Source organism: Garra rufa, chromosome 14, assembly GCF_049309525.1.
Source record: "Garra rufa chromosome 14, GarRuf1.0, whole genome shotgun sequence".
Taxonomy (NCBI): domain Eukaryota; kingdom Metazoa; phylum Chordata; class Actinopteri; order Cypriniformes; family Cyprinidae; genus Garra; species Garra rufa.
The window spans coordinates 5,660,075-5,676,969 of record NC_133374.1 but is presented as its reverse complement, the minus strand read 5'-3'; the positions used below and the strand labels follow the sequence as shown (position 1 = coordinate 5,676,969).

The window sequence follows — 16,895 nt, the reverse complement described above, 5'->3', positions numbered from 1 at the left end:
CTGGAGGATAAACTTGAAAGAGTGCTACAAGAGGATATGGTGCTGGTCCTTCAAGAGTCACTCTCAACTCATCTGTCTATAAAGCCTAGAAAAAAACCATCTCTATGTATTTGACAATACTTCAGAATGTTATTCTTATTAATTGAGGGTCATTTTTTAGGATTTTTTGCCCAAGCAAAGTCTCTGAGAACCTGACACATTGCACTTCTGGAGACTCAAGGTAGGTTGCAGTTCTGGAAAACGGTGGCGCTGGAGACTAAATGGTTTCTGATGGTTTCATATCTGATTCTTAACATTAATTCTTACTTTTTTTGCAATTAACATGCATCTTTTCTCCTCCACCTGTTTTTTCTGACAATGCAGATGCAACAAGCGTTTTTCTGTCCGGTGGTCATGCCTTAACTTTGCAAATTGCAGTATTGCATTAGTATTGCATCCTTCTCATGGGCATTTAATAGTTTTTGACTTTTCAGTCTGAGGTAAATCTCTTTTTTGGCTCATTTTATCTGTAAAAGAAACTGTGCCTAATAATTCTGCACACCTGAAAATAAGGAGTTTTTCACTTCCAGCCTTCATGGACAATTATATATCAATTATAAATAATTAAATACAAAATGAATAGTAGTTATTAAGATTGATGTGGTTTGGAATTATTCAAATGTGCTTGGGAAAAAAATATGACAAGAATATCAACTTGCCTAATAATTCTGCACTCCCTGTATATACGCCAAAACTGTGTATCATAATACGCACTCTTTCTTTATTTTACAAAACCCCCCAAAAAAGTGTTGTTGATAGTGGGAGTGTGTACAAATAATACTATGTAATTTTTCAGTCAATATTGAATTAATAAAAGCACTATGAGTTTGTTTTTGTTGATGATTTTCGGGTTTGATAACTTGAAAAGTAAAATAAACTTGAAAGTAACTTAAAAGTAAAGTAATTAGTAACCTGATTACTTTTAAATGCAATAATCAGTTATCCTATCGAATTACAATTTTTAAAAGTAATTAGTAATTTGTAGTGGATTACTTTAAGTAACTTACCCAACACTGTTACCCACAATCCATTGCAATATGAAAAAAGTTTGAGAGGTTTGCAAATGTCAATTTTTTTTTTTTTTTTTTTTTTTTTTTTAATATATTTGTGAACTTTATTTATTTATGTAGCTATTTATTTTTAAATGAACAGGTCTTAAAAAAGCTTAATTCACTCTCAAAATGTCTTGGATCGGGGAAGACATGACATAACAATAAACTGATTTCAACCATTTACTATTGTCCTCTTAAAATATTGAAGCAATTATTTCTTGTTTAACACTGTACAGCTGATTTGACGCAATCTGTATTGTATAAAGCACTATATAAATAAAAGTGACTCGACTTGACATTAATTCTTGTTTTTATTGTTATATATAAACATCAAGATATATTTACATGAGATGCAATACTAAGGTATGAAGTTTTCTAAGAAAATGAACTAAATTGAGTTTAAAACAGAAACAAATGTCTGTCAGTGAGGCATAAAAACTAATTTACCCTTCAAATTAAGTTGTTTTTCATATTTCTATTGTTACGGAGCACATGTATTCAAACTCTAAGCTATTTTTTGTAAAATGATTTAAGAAGTAATGGAGATCAGTAGGAAGTTGTGTTTTCAGACTTTGAATTGTTGCTGAACCATTTACATTTAGAGACCATTTGACATTTGCATTTCCTTATTCCTTAAATTTTCTTTACTTGCTCTTAAAAAGGTCTCAGAGTTTAGAATTTATTGTTATAAAAGCAGAAGTGTGCAAATTGTAGTTTCTATTTACCTGATGTTTTATGTGATATGATTGATGCCTCTCTGTCCAATAGAGGAGCTTTAAAGTATCAGTCAAATGTGGAGACCCACCCACCTGGCTGCATGCACAACAATCTCACTTCATGGACCAATCACAGAGCAGCAGAAGAGAAGGAGGCAGAGTTTTCAGGTGGACCACAGACAGTTTGTCAAGAAGAGGCTCGTTTTCAGCCCCATTTTCCTCAGGTCTGTCGGAATTAAATAAGTGATATTTCATGTTGTTGTTTATATTGGTTTTGTTTGTGCACCTGTATATAAATCATTATCAATTTTTGTGTTTTTGTGTGTTTTAGACGTGGTTGTGGGTCTCTGCTCCTCTCTGTCTGTACTGTGCGGAGCGACTGTATCGTTTCATAAGAAGCAGTGCTTCTCCTGTTACCATCGTTTCTGTTGTTAGTCATCCATGTGATGTTGTAGAATTACGCATGCTGAAGAGCGGCTTTAAGCCCCGCCCTGGACAGGTAAGCCCTGCCTCCACATGGTTGCATTAAAGTTTGTTTACAAATTTTTAAAGGGGAAATACAATGAAAATCAGGGCCTTCTTTGCTCTTTTTAAATTAAATATTTAGTCTGCTATGCTACAATTCAAATTTTCTGGTCAGCAAGATTTTTTTTTAAAGAAATTAATACTTTTATTTAGCATAGATGCATTAAATTCATCATAAGTGACTCTAAAGACATTTATAATATTATAAAAGATTTCTGTTTTAAATAATTGCTGTTAGTTTAACCTTTTTAGTCATTAAAGAATTCTGAAAAATATTGATCAGCATATTAGTATAATAACATTGATATGCATAATAATCAGAAATGTTTCTTGAACAGCAAATCAGTATATTAGAATGATTTCTGAAGGATCATGTGACACTAAAGACTGGAGTAATGCTGAAAATTCAGCTTTGATCACTTATATTTTACAAGATATTCACATAGATTGAATTTATTTTAAATTGTAATAATATTTTATTGTATTTTTGTTCAAATAAATGCAGCCTGTATGGCCTCTTTAATGTAAATATCAGAATATTTAATATTTCATTTTATGCATTTAAAATGTTGCATGTAAAAAAATTTAGAATTGAGATTTAAACTCACAATTGCATGTTATAACTTCAAAAATGCGTGATATAAACTTGAAGTTGTGAGAAAAAACTTGCAGTTGAATTATATAATGTCAAAAATTCAAGATATAAACTTGCAGTTGTAAGAAAAGTAAGAATTGAGAGATGTAAACTCGCAAGTGCATGTTATAAAGTCAAAAATGCATGATATGAACTTGAAGTTGTGAGAAAAAAGTGAGAATTGAGATGTAAACTTGCAATTGCATGTTATAAAGTCAAAAATGAATGATATAAACTGTTGTGAAAAAAAGAGAATTATGAGATGTATTTCACAATTGTGTTATAAAGTAAAAAAAGCATGATATGAGCTTGAAGTTGTGAGAAAAAAGTGAAAATTATGAGATATAAACTTGCAGTTGCACGTTATAAAGTAAAAAATGCATGATATAAACTTGCAGTTGCAAGAAAAAAATGAGACTAAAGAGATTTAAGCTTGCAATTAAAGGGATAGTTCACCCAAAAATGAAAATTTGATGTTTATCTGCTTACCCCCAATGCATCCAAGATGTAGGTGACTTAGTTTCCTCAGAAGAATACAAACGAAGATTTTTAATGAAAACCGGTGCTGTCTGCCAGCCTTATCATGGGTGTGGATGGGCACCAGACCTTTAAAAGTAAACAAAAACATGCACAGACAAATCCAAATTACACCCTGGGACTCGTGACGATACATTGATGTCTTAAGACACGAAACGATCGGTTTTTGAGAGAAACTGAACAGTATTTATATCATTTTTTACCTTTGATACACAGCCACGTCCATCTGTAATGTGCACGAGTTTGGCATTAGTCACGTCACATGAGCACGCGCTCTAGCGTAGAATACGCAAACGCCGTAAGGGGAAATCAGTGAAAAGTCCCGGATGAGTTTGCGCAAACTAATGTAATCTTTTAGCTTTAAATCGGTTTAAACAATCAGGATAAGCGCAAGTATTTACCATTTTGAATAGCCGCTATACCCACAATCTCTGTGCTCTGTGTAAACAATGAGTGTCGTATACATGCGACAGATCGCTTCCGGCGTTTGCGTATTCTACCACAGAGCGCGTGCTCATGTGACGTGACTGATGCCGAACGCTTACTCAGGAGAGATGGACGTGGCGTTGTAACAAAGGTAAAAAATGATATAAATACTGTTCAGTTTCTCTCAAAAACCGATCGTTTCGTGTCTTAGGACATCAATGTATCATCACGAGCCACAGGGTGTAATTTGGATTTGTCTGTGCATGTTTTTGTTTACTTTTAAAGGTCTGGTGCCCATCCACTCACATTATTTGGCTGGCAGACTGCACCGGTTTTCGTAAAAAAATCTTCGTTTGTGTTTTTCTGGGGAAACAAAGTAACCTACATCTTGGATGCATTGGGGGTAAGCAGATAAACATCAAATTTTCATTTTTGGGTGAACTATCCCTTTAAGTGTTAAGTCAAAAATGCATGGTATGAACTTGAAGTTGTGAGAAAAAAGTGAGAATTATGAGGTATAAACTTGCAGTTGCATGTTATAAAGTAAAATTGCAAGATATAAACTTGCAGTTGCAAGAAAAAAATGAGACTAAAGAGATTTAAGCTTGCAATTAAGTGTTAAAAAGTCAAAAATGCAAGATATAAACCTGCGGTTTCAAGAAAAAAGTGAGAATTGAGATGTAAACTCGGAGCTGTTTATAATGTAAAAAATGCAAGATATAAGCTTGCAGTTGTGAGAAAAGCGAGAATTGAGATGTAAACTTGCAATTGCATGTTATAAAGTCAAAAATGCATGATATAAACAAAGTTGTTAGAAAAAATTACAAGAAATATAACAATTGCTTGTTATAATCTCAAAAATGCAAGATATAAATTTGAAGTTGCAAGAAAAAAGTGAATTATAAGATGTAAACTCACAATTGTGTGTTATAAAGTCAAAAATGCATGATATAAACTTGAAGTTGTGAGAAAAAAGTGAGAATTATGAGATGTAAACTTGCAGTTGCATGTTATAAAGTCAAAAATGTGAGATATAAACTTATATAAAGCTGAAAATTCAGTTTTGATCACAGCTATCAATTACATTTTACGATATATTCAGATAGAAAACATTTATTTTAAATTGTAATAATATTTCACAATTTTACTGTTTTTACTGTATTTTTGATCAAATAAATGCAGCCTGTATGGCCTCTTTAAAGTAAATATCAGAATATTTTATATTTAATAATACATATAAAACATGAAATGTTGCAAGTGTGTCTATGCTTTTTGTTTATTTTTTGTGTGCAAGTTATTCATGTCAATTTGTGTGTGTTTTTGTGATCTTTTCTCTAGTACATCCTGCTGAACTGCCCAAGTGTGTCGTCATTTGAAAACCATCCATTTACTCTCACCACAGTGAGTGTGTATTACTCATGAGATAAATGCACATCTGCAATGCCAAAATTACCAGTGGGAAAATTTTAAATTTATTTAGGCGCCAATTTGGGTGTGTCAATGAAAGAATCATGACTAATTGGTAATGGTTGTAATCATATTCCACGTTGACATGTTTTATCCAAAGCAACTAGCAAACTATGGACACATAAAACAATTACGAATGTTGTTATTCTGACTCATTTTAAATGCACATTATATCATAGTTATTGTTTCCAAATGCAGGAAGTTCACAGCAGGACCAAAAGCAGCATACGAACATGCACGTTCTTCATAAACAGAGCTTGAAGGCGTTTTCAATGATGTAATGCTGTTGAAGATTGTTACAGTATCAAATTGCACTCTCTTTCAAACCAAACATTCCATGATGGCTCATGTAAATGATTCCATTTTTGAAACGTGCAGATCGTAGCAATAAATTTCTCTGCACTTGCACACTTGAAACAATTGCATTCTCTGCCAAGTAAAACTTTTTTACCCATTCATACACTTGAAGGCTTTCTGCCCACAGGGGTCTGTTTCCTTTTATGCATGACTGTACCTGATCCTCACACTCAATCCCTGCTCTCTGTGTGTGTCTTAGTGTCCAACCGGGAAGAATGAAACATTTGGTATTCATCTCAGAGTGCTGGGAGACTGGACTTGTGAGTACACACACACACACACACACACACACACACACACACATATATGCATTATAAATCAAAGACGCTGTGATCTTTATAATCTAGTTCAGAGGTTTCTCTCAAGATGTGTGATGTTTGGATTAAAACACATTTACTGTACGCACACATTTTTGTTTGCTCAGTCTTTTGTCAAGACACTTTCCATTATGTCATGCTTTAGAGATACTCGTTCCTGGAAGAAAAACACACTTAACAAAAGAAATACCACATGCCAGAGCAAATACACACGCGCATCTAGTAGGTGATAAAACAGGCAAAAATCCACATCTAGAGTAAGTAAACAAGACCACATAGTAACGCACTAACAACCATCTAAAATACTCTAGTGACTGCATTGCAGTGTCTTAAAAACAACCCAGAACAAATTAGTGACCACTTAGCAGTGCTTTAACATCCTTCGAGAACCCCTTAGCAAATTTTGTAACATATGGAAGCCTTTTTCTGCCACTGAATCAAAAATAAGGTAATTGCTTTTAATCTCACAAATTTAACTTTTTTCTTGTTGTGTGTTATAATGTCAGGAATGCATGATATAAACTTGCAGTTGTGAGAAAATAGTGAGAATTATGAGATGTAAACTCACAACTGCGGTTATAAAGTCAGAAATGTGAGATTTAAACTTGAGATGTAAACTCAAAATTGTAAGTTAAAAAGTCAGAAATGCAGGATATGAACTGATAATTGCGAGAAGTAAGAAATATGAGATACAAATTAGCAATTGCAAGAAAAAAGTGAGAATTGTGAAATGTAAACATGCAATTGCATGTTATAAAGTCAGAAATGCAAGATATAAATTTGCAGTTGAGAGAAAAAGTGAGAATTATGAGATGTAAACTTGCCATTGCGTGTTATAGTCAAAAATGCAAGATATTAACTTGCATTTGTGAGAAAAAAAGGTGAGAATTTTGAGATTTAAACTCACAATTGCGTGTTATAAAGTCAGAAATGTGAGATTTAAACATGCAGTTGCAAGAAAAAGTAAGAATTATGAGATGTTAACTCTCAGTTGCATTTTGTAAAGTCAGAAATGTGAGATATAAACTTGCAGCTGCAAGAAAAAAAATTAGTATTATGAGATGTAAACTCCAAATTGTGAGTTATGAAGTCAGAAATGCCTGATATAAACTGATAATTGCGAGAAAATAGTAAGAAATGTGAGATATTAATTTGTAGTTGCAAGAAAAAAGTGAGAATTATGAGATGTAAACTTGCAGTTGCGTGTTATAAAGTCAAAAATGCATGATATAAACTTGCAGTTGTGAGAAAAAAGTGAGATTATGAGATGTAAATTTGCAATTCTGTTGGCAATTCTGTTGTAAAGTCAAAAATGCAAGAACTAATCTTGCAGTTGTGAGAATAAAATGAGAATTATAAACTCGCAATTGTTATAAAGCCAAAAATGCAAGATATTAACTTGCAGTTGCAAGAAAAAGTGTTATGCAATGTGAACTTGCAATAGTGCGTTATAATGTCAGAAATGCATGATACAAACTCCTAATTGCAAGAAAAAAAGTAAGAAATGCAAGATGCCAATTCGCAATTGCAAAAAAAGTGAGAATTTTGAGATGAAAACTTGCGATTGCATATGTGACCCTGGACCACAAAACCAGTCTTAAGTCGCTGGGGTATATTTGTAGCAATAGCCAAAAATACATTGCATGGGTCAAAATTTTAGATTTTTCTTTTATGCCAAAAATCATTAAGGAATTAAGTAAAGTTCATGTTCCATGAAGATTTTTTATACAATTCCTACTGTAAACATATCAAAATGTAATTTCTGATTTGTAATATGCATTGTTAAGAACCTAATTTGGACAACTTTAAAGGTGATTTTCTCAGTCTTTTTGATTTTTTTGCATCCTCAGATTTCTGATTTCAAATAGACGTATCTCAGTCAAATATTGTCCTATCCTAACAAACCATACATCAATAGAAAGCTTATTTATTGAACTTTCATATGATATATAAATCTCAGTTTTGTCAAATTTAACCTTATGACTGGTTTTGTGGTCCAGGGTCACATATTATAAAGTCAGAAATGCAAGATGTGAACTCGCAGTTGCTTGTTATAAAATCAAAAATTCAAGATATTAACTTGCAGTTGTGAGAAGAAAAGAGAAATATAAGATGTAAACTCACAATTGCATGTTATAAAGTCAAAAATGCAAGTTTGAGGAAAAAGTGAAAATTATAAGATGTAATCTCGAAATTGCATGCTATAAAGTCAGAAATGCAGGATATAAAATTATAATTGTGAGAAAAAGTTAGAAATGGGAAATACAAATTTTCAATTGCAGGAAATATTTTGGAAATATGAGATGTGAACTCACAATTGTGCTATAAAGTAAAAAAATGCAAGATATAAACGTGCAGTTTTGCAAAAAAAGTGAGAATTATAAAATCACAATTGTGTTATAAAGCCAAAAACGCAAGATATTAACTTGCAGTTGCAAGAAAAAGTGAGAATTATGAGATTTAAACTCGCAATTGCGTGTTATAATGTCATAATTGCGAGAAAAAGTAAGATATGCAAGATAAAAATTTGCAATTGCAAGAAAAAAGTGAGAATAGTGAGATGTAAACTTGCAGTTGTGTGTTGTAAAGTCAAAAATGCAAGATATAAACTTGCAGTTGCGAGAAAAAAAGTGAGAATTATGAGATGTGAACTCATAATTACGTGTTATAAAATCAAAAATGCATGATATAAACTTGCAGTTGCATGAAAAAAGTAAGAAATGTGAGATTGCAATTGCAAGAAAAAAGTGAGAATTGTAAAATATGAACTTTCAAACATGAGTTAAAAAGTCCGAATTACGATATGTAAACACACAATTGTGAGAAATTGAAAAAAGTCGGAATTGTGAGATTAAAAAGTCACAATTACCTTTTTTATTTTTAACAACATGTATTTTTTTTTAAAATGCTTTAGCGACCAAATAGCAATGTGATAGCAGTCACCTAGAACATTTCAAAAATCGAGTTGATATTGTTTTTATTTGTACATATATTGTTGATTTTCTTTTGTCTCTGTTATTCCTCAGCGAGATTTTCTCAGCTGCTGCTTCAACAGTCGAACAGCTCCGAGATCCTTCCCATGATGCAGCAGAGAAGATATCCCACGTAAGTCTGTTGCGTTGTGGGAACAGTGTTAGCGGCGTTAATGAAGGTCATGATCCCTCAGTATACGACAGGTTAAATGCCACGACCCTTTGACCACGTCATTTCCTGGGAGGACAACAGTTTTCCAGAGATGTGCTTTAACAAGCCTCGGCATCCAATCACAACGAATGACTTCATTTCCTCAGATGAAAGTGTTTTTACAGTGGGACAGTGTGTGTACAGTGGGAAATGACTGGACATCCTCATCCTGTGTGTGTGCTTGTTTATTTGTGTGTGTTTCTTTTTTGTTGTCGTGTGCAAGTGTGTGTTTGCTTCCTTCTTAACGTGACTGTCCCATTTTAGCAGTGGAAAACCTGAGTATTTTCTGATTGGATGGATGGTTGTCAGATCTGGTTTGTAATGACATACTGCTTGTATTAATATTTCAGTATGTATACTGTGCATAATATGCTATGTAATACCCAAATGACCTACTTCATTTGTCAAAATGTACAGTATGCGACTAGTGCACAGAATACCGTATCCCACAAAGCAATGCAAAAATCTTTTTTGCTCATTATTTTGATTGGACCATTAAGAGATTTTACACTAAATTGGGATTAGAATGCAAAATAACCGAGGAAAAAAAAAAACATGTATCATTCACAAACATTGCCGCTCAAATGTTTGATTAGTACGATTTTTTGTGTTTTCAAAAAAAATCTTTTATGCTCATTAAAGTTATATTTACTTGATCAAAAATACAGGGAAAAAAGAAATGTTATGAAATATTATTGCAATTCAAAATAACAGTTTTTAATTTAATATACTATAAAATATAATTCATTTCTGTGACGCAAAGCTGAATTTTTATCAGCCATTACTCCAGTCTTTTCAGTGTCACATGATCCTACAGAAATCATTCTGATATGCTGATATTACTTTTATTATCAATGTTGGAAACAATTTATGGAACCTGTGGATTTTTTGTTAAATAAAAAGTAAAAAAACTGCATTTATTCAAAATAGAAATCTTTTGTAACAATATAAGTCTTTACCATCACTTTTTATCAATTTAACACACACCTTGCTGAATAAAGTATTAATTTCTTTCAAAGAAAGAGAGAGAAAGAAAAAAATGACTGACCACAAACTTTGAACTAGGTGTTTATTGTTACAAAAATCTCAACCTTAATGAGCAGATAAGTCTCCTTTAAAAAACTATAAATATCCTACTGGTCCCACACTTTTCAAGTTATTTGGTCTTTAATAATGTTCTCAAAACATTATTTACACATTGTTAAAGGATAACTATTGCCAAAATGCAACCTGGGCTGTTTTTTTTTTGTACTGTAAACGAGATAAACTTATATCTAAAAGCATAATTACAACAAACGAGCCGTTTTTGAGATTGACCGTGATTTCGTTTTGTGGTCAATGGCCGGTGAATGGGAGTACTAGGGGCATAAATTTGAGCGCATCAAAATCGATATTTTTACCACACTAAGAAGGCTCAACACACCATGAAACTTTGCTCGAAGTATCGCCTGGGTCTCTACACATGAACTCCAGCATTGAGAACATTGTTTACACAGTATTAAGAATCAAGTGTATGTAAACACCCTTTATGTGAAGTATCTTGCTCAGGTCAGTACTGAATAAAAAATAACATGCATTTAGTATGATCCCTGATATTTTGGAAAAATAATTAACATTTTGCGGATTCTGCAAGGTGTGTGTAAACGTTTGACTTCAACTGTAAGTATAGCATATTTCATACTATGCACAGTTTGCATACTGCTGAAATAGCGTAAGTAATATAGAAGTGTGTTTTTCTGCTGACATGCCTAATCTCATTACATCTAATGCTTTCTGTTTTTTTTGTCCTGCCTCCAGCGTGCACGTGGATGGTCCGTTTGGCAGCCCGTCAGAGGACGTGTTTAATTACGAAGTCAGCCTGTGTGTGGCAGGAGGGATCGGAGTCACGCCGTTCGCTTGTGTTCTACAAGCGCTCTTGTAAGTGAGACGACCTGTCAGTCGTGATGTAACACTACATTGTTCTTCAACATTCTAAATGGAACACTTGTGTACTGCATACAGCATTTCTCTAGTTCAGATGGTGGTCATGGGTTTGATTTCCCCATAATCATTTGTGGATCTATGTGTACAGAAAAGACTATGTACTTCATACAAACTATGTACTAAAAAAAATAGTCAAAGTAATATGCTGTTCTAAATATATCCATGTTTTTATTGTGTGCATATAGAAACAATGTCAATCCACAGTGAAGTGTCTGAAGGTGTTTGTGTGTTGTGTGTGTTGCAGTGATGACTGGCGTCAGTATAAGTTGAGGAGGCTGTATTTCGTTTGGGTTTGCAGGGACCTTCAGTCTTTCTATTGGTTTGCTGATCTATTGTGTGGCCTACATGAGAGGGTAAACACACGCAAACACACATACAGTGGCTCTTAAAGTATACTCTGCTTTCAGAATAAAAAAATTCCTGATAATTTACTTAGCCTTGTCATACAAGATATTTATGCCTTTCTTTCTTCAGTCACAAAGAGATTACGTTTTTTTGAGAAAAACATTCCAGGATTGTTCTCCATCTAGTGGACTTCAATGGTGCTCAATGGATTGAAGGTTAAAAATGCAGTTTTAGTGCAGCTTCAAATGGTTTAAATGATCCCAGACAAGGAATAAGGGTCTTATCTAGTGAAACGATCAATCATTTTCTTAAAAAAAAAAAAAAACTTTTATACACTTTTTTTTTTTTTTTTTTTTTTACCTCAAATGCCCGTCTTGTCTAGCTCTGTGATGTGCATGCATACTTTGTGCACTCCGGTTCAAGACAGTTAGGGTATGTTGAAAAACGCCCATCTTATTTTCTCGATTCTGAAGTTGGAGGAGAAAATGAGTTGGGAGTTTTGCTCAAGACAAGCATTTGTGGTTAAAAAGTGTATAAATATATTTTTTAAAACGGCAGATCGTTTCGTTATATAAGACTATTATTCCTAAACTGAGGTTGTTTAGAGCCTTTTGAAGCTGCACTAAAACTGCATTTTTTTACCTTCAATCCATTGAGCACCATTGAAGTCCACTAAATGGAGAAAAATCCTGGAATGTTTCAGTGTTGTTTTCGTCAACGATGACGATGACTAAATCATTTAGTTGACGCCACTTTTTTTCATGACGATAACGAGACGTTGACGAGATAAAAATGGCTCCTTGATGACTAACATGACGAGACGTGTGTGAGTTTTCGTTGACGAGACGAGAATAGACGAAAATGTTAGTGGATGGTCCGTCAGACGTTTAAAATGCATGACATTTCTGCTTATTGTGCATGCCAATTAAAACCGGAAAATATCTGCCGCTATGGCAAGCCGTTTTAGCATTAAATACTCTTTGACATACTAGTATGGCAAGCCGTTTTAGCATTCCATCCTTGTTTGTCTTTTATGTTTTAAAACATTCCTTCATTATTGTAATTATTGGTGAAAATAGTCAATCCGGAAGCTCACATTGTGTTGAAATATAGATCTGCTATTTTCAGAACTTAACTGACACTACCCAACAGCAAAATACTTACTGGCCTACATTAATTTGTTAAAAGACTACTTTTTCCCCTTTTTTGACTAAAACTAGACTAAAACCTTTTTGATTTTTCGTCGACTAAAACTAGACTAAAACCTTTTTGACTTTTCGTCGACTAACATTGGACTAAAACTATCACATATAGAAGTGACTAAAATTTGAATAAAACTAATAACCATTTTAGTCCAAAAGACTAAGACTAAGACTAAATCTAAGATGGTTGTCAAAAACAACACTGGAATGTTTTCCTCAAAAAATTTAATTTCTTTGCGACTGAAGAAAGAAAGACATGGGGACATCTCGGATGACATGGGGGTGAGTAAAATTATAGGAAATTTTTATTTTGAAAGTGGATTAATCCTTTAAGTCACATTTAACCTTGTAAAGCCTGACATATGGTCAGACAATAGTCAACTGAATTTTTAATGGAATTTTAGTTTATTTGACCTTTAGACTAAGTCTTAAAGAAATTTGCATATTTGCTTTTTTTGAGTATCTTATTTTATAAATTCAGAGGCCCAAACTGAGCAAAAATATGCAATATTGTGCAGATACTGATATTTATGACCACATAAGTAAGATGAAATTTTGATAGTTTGTAATGCAAGTCAATGAGATCTTAATAAATGTATAGCAGATACTTACCAGGAATTAAACAAATATCAGTTGTCACTCTGTATCTCCAATAACATGTTTTAGTATATTTAAATGCTTAGTTTGATGATCAAAACGTTCCTCTTGATCATATTTGATCCTCATATTTGAACATGATTTTGTTAAAATCATGACTGAATAATCAAATAAACCTAAGGCCCAGTAAGTGTCCATCTTGAAATGTTACTAACAATATCAAAGTTATTCTTAGGTTTACTTTGTAAAAATCAGACTTGACAGCAAAAAGACACATGAACCACCCGCTGAAAGTGGACATTTGTACAATTATACTAAAAGGCCTTTCACTTCATTAAACAAGTATTAACTATCAATCAGATGACGGTACACGTTTTTCAGCAAAGTTTTGATCATGCTGATCTTTTAGAGGCCTTTTGTGTATCAAATATGATACAGTAGACTTTATAGGGTTAAAAATGCTTGATTGTCATAAAAAATAGTAGATAGATAGAAAATATAAAGGCTTTATGCAGTATGCATGAAAGTTACAAAACACTATACCACCACCTACTGGCTGATGTTATGCAAATGTTAATGTCTGAAATGTGAAAAATCCTTTTAAACAGTTATTGTCCTCTCTCTGTAGCTGTGGCGGGACAATCGTCCAGATTACCTGAATGTTCAGCTCTACCTCAGTAACACTCAAGAATTACAGGTGTGTGCTTATAGCTCATTTTATTACTACTTATTTAATAGTCATTTACAACTTGAGAGTTATGTAGATGCAGCTATGCTCTTTTGCTTTGTTTTCAGGAAATGTAAACATCTAGTTCATTATTTTACATTAAATATGCATATATGTGACCCTGGACAGCAAAACCAGTCATGGTGTTAATTTTTTGAAAGGTGAAAAATAAGATTTCCATTGATATATTGTTTGTTAGGATAGCTTAATATTTGGCTGAAATACAACTTTTTGAAAATCTGGAAAATTATGGTGCAAAAAAATGAAAATATTGAGGAGATCGCCTTTAAAGTTGTCCAAAGTGCTTAAAGAAATTTAAGGCCTGGAAAAACCTTGAAAATAGCAATACTTTTGAAGAGGTCCTTGAAAAGTGCTTGAATTATTGAAAGACAATGTGTCTATGAAATAAGTATATTTTTTGTAATAAGCACACATCTTTTTATGCATCCTTTTTTTTTTGCCTATTTCAGTTAATGTCATAATTTTCGAGCTAAAACAGTAGTATTACTGACAGTGTAAAGTAAACATGGCTGAAGAAAAAAGAGGAACCGAATCAGCTGAGTGAATCATTTAAGATGGAACCGCTCCCGACTTCTTTTAATGTCAAGCGATTCACAAGCAAAAATCTGTTCAAATTAATTTGCCATCGCTTGTAGTGATTTTAAAAACCATTGCATTTCAACATGATTCACTGTTTTGAAGTGCTCAAATCGGATTGCGAATCATTTGATTCAGATCAGGCTTCAAATCTCGTATCGCCAATCATTTGATTTGAATCATGTTTTCGGAGCGGGTTCGCAAATCGTTTGACTTCGATCGGAAATGTGTGAAATGCGATTCAATTGACTTAGATTGAAACCTCAAGTCGCGTATAACGAATCATTTGACTTACATCGGAACTTCAGAGCGAGTTCTTGAATCATTCCGCAAATTGAATGATTTGTGATTCGCGAATCATTATTTAAATCAGGAGCGTGAATTGTGAATCATTTGATGCAGATTGGAACTTTGGAGCGAGTTCACAAATCGTTTGCTTCAGATTGAAACCTAGGAGCGCGAATTGTGCATCATTTGATTGCTTCAGGCTTCAAATCTCATGTCGGGAATCATTTGATTTGAATCAGGATTTCGGAGTGGGTTCGCAAATCATTTGACTTTCGTTCGGAACTATGTGTATCGTGATTCAATTGATTTAGATCCAAAACCTCAAGTTGTGTATCACAAATCATTTGATTTAGATTGGAACTTCAGAACGAGATCTTGAATCATTCTGCAAATTGAATGATTTGTGATTCATAAACCATGGAACCTAGAAGCGCAAATCATGCATCATTTGATTTAGATCGAAACCTCGCGTATAACAAATCATTTGATTAAGATTGGAACTTCAAAGTGAGTTCTTGAATCATTCCGCAAACAATCATTATTTAAATCAGGAGCGTAGATAGTGAATCGTTGGATTCAGATTGGAACTTTGGAGCGAGTTCGCAAATTCTTTGCTTCAGATTGGAACCTAGGAGCGCGAATCATTTGATTCAGATCGCGACTTCGGAGTGGTTTCATAATTCTTTTTAGAGTTTTTTTTTCTTAACAGTAGAAAACATCAAACCATATGTGTCTTTCAATGTGTGTTGTGAAGAGCATCAGTGAGGAACGCTACCGTTTCTTGAGCTCCAGGCTTCGGATTGGTCGGCCGAAATGGAATCTTCTTTTCCAGGAAATAGGAAGAGCCAATCAGCTGTGAGTATGATGAATTGGCCACTATTGGCTGCAATAATGTAGTTATGCTGGCCATTTTAATGCATGCAATAATCAAAATGATGATGTGTGTGTGTGTGTGTTTGTGTTTTCCGCAGTAAAAGAGTGGGGGTTTTCTGCTGTGGGCCCAAAGGGATCTCTAAAGCATTGCATACTCTGTGCAATTCAAACCCACACTCAGGAACTGCGTTTGAGTACAACAAGGAGTCCTTCAGCTGAGGGATGCAAACAAACCCATTGTTTGTTGCCAAATAAAAAGCCATTAGAGTCTCTGTCACTGAGGAATGAGGACAAGAGGGGACAAATACAGATGAAGATGTCTGGAATTCATGGACTGCATCCTCGTCTCAAAATGAATCCTCGGACAGAGATGGAGAGCTGGTAAACAGTGTAATGAGATGAAAAACTTGCACAATTATGTTCTTATTCAGGGAGCATTTGTGATTCTGCATGTAGAGTTTGTCTACATGAACCTGCTACAAGCCTTAAACGAACAGTTTACCTGAAAATGAAGATTTGCTGAGAATGTACTCACCCACAGGCCATCTAAGATGTAGATAAGTTTGTTTCTTCATCAGATTTGGAGAAATGTAGCATTGCATCACTTGCCCTCTGCATTGAATGGGTGCCGTCAGAATGAGAGTCCAAACAGCTGATAAAAACATCACAATAATCCACAAGTAATCCACTGTGTATCAGTCAACATCTTGAGAAGCCAAACGCTGTGTTTATAAGAAACAAACCCATCATTAAGATGTTTTTAATATTAAACCATAATCCAAAATAATGATTCCTCCAGTGAAAAAGTCCATCTCCTATTGTCTCTCACATCAAAATCCACCCACATATTTGTTTAGAGCTGTTTTAGACTGTTTTGGGTTGTAAGCAGTTCTTGAACTGTGCAGATTTCTCTCCTGACTCAGACCAGACCACTTTTTTCACTGGAGGAAGCATCTTAATAATGGATCTGTTTCTTACCAACAAGCAGCTTTTGTCTTCTCAAGATGTGAACTGATGGACTGGAGTGGTG

At 33.8% G+C, this 16,895-nt stretch overlaps 1 protein-coding gene across 1 annotated transcript in view; it reads left to right on the top strand.

The window, feature by feature from the left end:
- The window catches only part of nox4 (NADPH oxidase 4), a 31,378-nt gene extending 14,483 nt beyond the window's left edge, over positions 1-16,895 (top strand). Inside the window, exons 9-18 of the mRNA XM_073817968.1 lie at positions 1,860-2,031; positions 2,139-2,306; positions 5,268-5,330; positions 5,953-6,013; positions 9,097-9,175; positions 11,051-11,170; positions 11,481-11,589; positions 14,009-14,077; positions 15,747-15,847; positions 15,964-16,895. Of these exons, the coding sequence (XP_073674069.1) occupies positions 1,860-2,031; positions 2,139-2,306; positions 5,268-5,330; positions 5,953-6,013; positions 9,097-9,175; positions 11,051-11,170; positions 11,481-11,589; positions 14,009-14,077; positions 15,747-15,847; positions 15,964-16,084 (1,063 nt within the window). The 3' untranslated portion in view covers positions 16,085-16,895. The remainder of the gene's footprint in view (positions 1-1,859; positions 2,032-2,138; positions 2,307-5,267; positions 5,331-5,952; positions 6,014-9,096; positions 9,176-11,050; positions 11,171-11,480; positions 11,590-14,008; positions 14,078-15,746; positions 15,848-15,963) is intronic.